The sequence below is a fragment of the Eurytemora carolleeae genome, unplaced genomic scaffold (assembly GCF_000591075.1).
Source record: "Eurytemora carolleeae unplaced genomic scaffold, Eaff_2.0 scaffold1610, whole genome shotgun sequence".
Taxonomy (NCBI): domain Eukaryota; kingdom Metazoa; phylum Arthropoda; class Copepoda; order Calanoida; family Temoridae; genus Eurytemora; species Eurytemora carolleeae.
This window is the reverse complement of record NW_019397496.1, coordinates 58,580-63,260: the sequence shown is the minus strand read 5'-3', so window position 1 is coordinate 63,260 and position 4,681 is coordinate 58,580. Positions and strand designations below refer to the sequence as shown.

Here is a 4,681-nt window from a genome sequence, read left to right as displayed (position 1 = left end):
GGGGGGGTGTAGCTGATTGTCTGGAATTGATGAAAGAAATATTATGATTTGCAAAGTATCTGAAACAGGAATATAGATATTTAAGTGTAAGGCCCCCCCTCTCCCTTCCCATAATTTACTTTTTTCTCTCGTCTCATTAAAATCCATTTTACAGATCATGGCTGATGAGAGTGGAAAGAACAAGGGGTTCGGATTCGTCAGTTTTGAAGACTCCGAGGCAGCAGAAAAAGCTGTGGATGAACTTAACGGTAAGGGATCATTTTACACTTTTAAGAAGTTCACATACTGTCTCTGTATGGGAAACATTTTTGTAATTTAGTGCTTATGATCTATTTAATTTTTATGCGGCTCCTGGATCCGCTTTGAAAAAAATTGATCCGGATCCAGGTCCTGAGCAATTCTTCAAGAATTACTTATTTTTTGAACAAATAACTTCAGAAAATGTAAAATATTTATTTTTGCTTATTTTTGTGAAATTTACATGGTCATTTAGAAATTTTCCGTTATCATATAACAATCTATTGAATTTTTTGGCCCAAACCACTGGTTGTAATACAGCTATATTATTGTCTTTATTTTTTAGGTCTGGAATTCGGTGGAAAGACTCTGTACGTTGGCCGAGCACAGAAAAAGGCTGAGAGACAGCAGGAGCTGAAGAAGAAGTTTGAACTTCTCAAGTTGGAGAGATTAAACAGATATCAGGGTGTCAACCTCTACGTTAAGAACCTTGACGATACCATTGATGACGAGATTCTCCGTAAAGAGTTCAGTCCCTACGGAACCATCACCAGCGCCAAGGTTATGAGCTGCGAGGAAGGTAGAAGTAAAGGATTTGGTTTTGTTTGCTTCAGCTCCCCGGAGGAAGCTACCAAAGCCGTTACTGAGATGAACGGTCGAATTATTGTTGCCAAGCCACTGTATGTCGCCCTAGCACAGAGAAAGGAGGACCGTAAAGCTCACCTGGCCAGTCAGTATATCCAGAGGATGGCTGGTATGAGGATGCAGCAGATGGGAGGTATGGCAGGGTTCGCTCAGCAGGGTGGATACTTCATGCCTACTATGCCTCAACCTCAGAGATTTTTTACCCCAGCGCAGATGCGCGCTCAGCCTAGATGGACTGCTCAGCAGACTATGCCCCGTCCTGGACAGCCAATGGCGATGCAAGCAGCCGCCATGCCTCGTGGACCTCGCCCAGGTGGGCCTCGTCCCATGACCGGTCAACCTAGACCCTCTCAGCCAATGGGTCAACCTATGATGATGGCCCGCCCAGGACCAGGAATGCCCGCAGGCGTCCCTGGCATGGCAGGACCCCGACCAGGCCAGACCTTCAAGTACACTCCTACTGCCCGTAACCCACCTGCACCAGTGGTCGGACAGATGATGCCTTCTGGCGTTGCTCCTCCTCCACAGCAGGCGGTAATGATCCAGGGTCAGGAACCACTGACCGCTAGTATGCTTGCTGCTGCCCCACCACAGGAACAGAAGCAAATGTTGGGAGAAAGACTTTTCCCTCTTATCCAGAGGATGTATCCAGATCTTGCCGGTTAGTAGTTAAGTTTGAAGTTAGTTAATTAATCCTACATTTATTCGATATTTACGCTTGATAAATTCTAACCAACTGCACAAATGACAATTTAATTTTATTTTAGGTAAAATCACCGGTATGTTGCTTGAGATCGACAATTCAGATCTGGTTCACATGTTGGAGGATCAGAACTCCCTTAAGGGAAAGGTAAGCTTTCAAAGTTAATAGATTTTCTCCGTTTAACACGCTTTTTGCTGTATTTTGCTTTCTACCGAAACCCGTGTCTAGTTCCGGCAGAATTTCAAGGTTATCATCCCGAGTCCTTAAAGGGGTGGTTTACTGTTGATGTAAGGCAAGGAAAGATATTTCATAAGTGTACACATCTTTTGTACTGCAGTGTACTGTCTCTGGGCGCAAATGTAAACACAAGACGGATGTCGAGGCCTGACATGGGATCCATCTTTCACATACAATATCAATGAATTATTCTGGTCAAAGAAAATTATTATGTGAATTATCAAAATTTAATGCTTTTAACCGTCTCGGATGCTAAATGAACACTGATGCATCTACTGTTGTTTACAAATTCCGCTCAGAGAGAACTGGTTTCAATATGTACACAGAGTATACACAACCGCAATTGACTTTCCTTGCATTACACCCTTGGACGGAGGAAGTTAGACGATTATAGTATTTTAAAGGCAATTCATGGCCTATTTCAAAAAATAGGTATTATGTTTTCAAGTTTCGTGTTATGAAAAGAAACCATTGCCATTGCGTTCGCTTAAGGTTAACACTGTTGACTGTTAGGTGTTGCACATCTGTCTAATTTGCAATATCTAGGGTTTGCCGAGACATGATTACCCGTCGATCCCTCGGGTACGCCTACGTCAATTTCCAGCAGCCCGCCGACGGTAAGTGATTAAATTGGATTTTTAAGAGACTTCAGAATTTTAAGCGACTCGACACAATTTAACTCATTTTCTTATAGAATAGTTACTAAAAAATTAGTTACTAAAAATGTAATAACAGTTTTAACCTCTGACTGTTAAAAAATCACTTCAAGATTAACTTGCAGTAATTATCTACTCACTTAAATTATGTTATTGTTGAGAAGACTGTAGATAACGAGATATATTAAAGCGGCTAATCGAGTTCAACTGACGTAGCTCATGCTAGTTTCAGTTTCACTCTCTGAACTTGCCTTAAATTACATTTAATTCTTTTTAGCTGAGCGAGCCTTGGATACCATGAACTTCGACGTACTGAAAGGACGTCCTATCAGGATTATGTGGAGCCAACGTGACCCTTCCCTCAGGAGGTAGGTTTCTAAGTTCAACCGTTATTAAAACTAACTCTTTTAGCACGCTTCGCGCCTCCTATATAACTTAATTAAGCTTTAAAACTGATGCGCTGCATTTCCAAAAATATAGATCATCGGCATTTTTTCCAGTTTTCGTTAAAATCTGCCTTGGGGATCTGTAAGATGTCTTAAAAAGATTTGGTCAGATCGCCGATCGGTTCAGCCGTGCAGGCGTATATTTCATACCTACGGACAGACAGACGAGCAAAGTATATATATAGAATTACTATCCGCTTCAATCTTTCACACCAACAAACATTTTCCTGTTCCATTTCTTACTTACGGACAGACAGACGAGAAAAGTATATATATAGAATTACTATCCATTTCAATCATTCCTTTAACATATATATTTTTTTCCAGGTCCGGAGTTGGTAATGTGTTCATCAAGAACCTCGACAAGAGCATTGACAACAAGGCAATGTACGATACTTTCTCTGCTTTCGGAAATATTCTATCCTGCAAAGTCGCTCAAGACGCAGATGGTTCCAGCAAGGTACGTCGCAAATAAATGAAGTATTTATCGATTTTCAATTTTTCCGACAATTTGAAATATATTGATAATGGGCCAGGTTGATGTTCAGAAAATATAAATAAAATATATTGGCCAGATTGATGTTCAGAAAATATAAATAATATATATTGGCCAGGTTGATGTTCAGAAAATATAAATAATATATATTGGCCAGGTTGATGTTCAGAAAATATAAATAATATAATGCCTATACACAGGACTTAATGAATATTTTTGCTTCCTGTAAAAGTGTTTGATAAGCTTTTCACTGAATGTCTGGGAAATTTAAATAGGTTCTTATCTTGCATGTTTCAGGGATACGGGTTTGTCCATTTCGAAACTGAGGAGGCCGCCGTCAACGCTATTCAGAAAGTCAACGGTATGTTGTTGAATGACAAGAAGGTCTTTGTCGGAAGATTCGTTCCCCGCAAAGAGAGGGAGAAGGAGCTTGGAGAGAAGGCCAAGAAGTTCACCAACGTGTACGTCAAGAACTTCGGCGAGGAGCTTGGAGACGACAAGCTGAAGGATATGTTCACCAAGTTCGGAAAGATTACTTCATACAAAGTGGTAAGTCCCCCTCACCCCTCCCTGAATGCGCGTATCAGCCTGGTTCTAGTGTGTCTAGTTCCGGCAGAATTTCAAGGTTATCATCCCGAGTCCTTAACATGGAAACTGGTATTGGTATACCTTCAGGCACCAGTTTCCTTAAATATCATGGTTCAAGGTTGAATTCATGTCCTGGGCTTCAAGCTTAGATATCCATCTGTATTACAGCGGTTAAAAATTAAATGATTTCTGTTCTCACATGTTGAGAACAATATTTTGTTCCTTGGATGTGTTTATTTGTGAAAATTGGTATTAACGACAGACTAATTTAATATTTGTTAAAAGATTACGAAAGAAATTAAATGTCAGGAAGGAGGCACACAGCACAAACCCCTCAACTTTTTCTTCAGAATATGTTAATATGCAGTCTACTTAGTTATAATCTCATTTTTCCGAAAATCCAGTCTTGCATTTACAAGTCTAAAATCAAGTTTGAATTTCGTTTCTCAAGTCTTAAAAAAGGATTTACTCAAAATTCCTTTAATGGTATCTCATGAAATTGATGATACAATTAAGTTGACTGCACATGAATATATTCCAAAGAAAAAGTTTAGATGTTCTGACTTGAAACCTGAAAGTCCATTTTCAGAAGTGTGAAGAGTAAGCTATCAAAAAAAAATTAAATTTTAAAATAAGCATTTTCTGAAGCTGGTGTTTAAGCATTATATCCTAC

The 4,681-nt window shown here is 39.7% G+C and overlaps 2 protein-coding genes across 2 annotated transcripts; both read left to right on the top strand.

Annotated features, from left to right (window-relative positions):
- Positions 1-154: 154 nt before the first annotated feature.
- LOC111714587 (polyadenylate-binding protein 4-like) lies at positions 155-1,765 on the top strand (the record flags this gene model as incomplete). The annotated part of the gene is given in 3 exon segments (XM_023489726.1): positions 155-248; positions 584-1,543; positions 1,650-1,765. Coding segments are annotated over 3 exon segments (1,155 nt in total), but the record flags the coding sequence as incomplete, so codon positions are not given.
- A 563-nt stretch (positions 1,766-2,328) lies between these two features.
- On the top strand, positions 2,329-4,146 carry LOC111714583 (polyadenylate-binding protein). Its single transcript, XM_023489722.1, has 4 exons — positions 2,329-2,439; positions 2,756-2,846; positions 3,252-3,384; positions 3,718-4,146. The coding sequence occupies exons 1-4, from the start codon at positions 2,382-2,384 to the stop codon at positions 4,129-4,131; spliced, it is 696 nt and encodes a 231-aa protein (XP_023345490.1). The 5' UTR covers positions 2,329-2,381; the 3' UTR covers positions 4,132-4,146.
- Positions 4,147-4,681: the final 535 nt, after the last annotated feature.

Coding starts and splice junctions, on each gene's coding strand:
- LOC111714583 (XM_023489722.1), top strand. CDS start 2,382: ATGATTACCCGTCGATCCCTCGGGTACGCCTACGTCAATTTCCAGCAG. Junction 2,440..2,755: donor TTTCCAGCAGCCCGCCGACG/GTAAGTGATTAA, acceptor AATTCTTTTTAG/CTGAGCGAGCCTTGGATACC. Junction 3,385..3,717: donor ACGCAGATGGTTCCAGCAAG/GTACGTCGCAAA, acceptor TGCATGTTTCAG/GGATACGGGTTTGTCCATTT.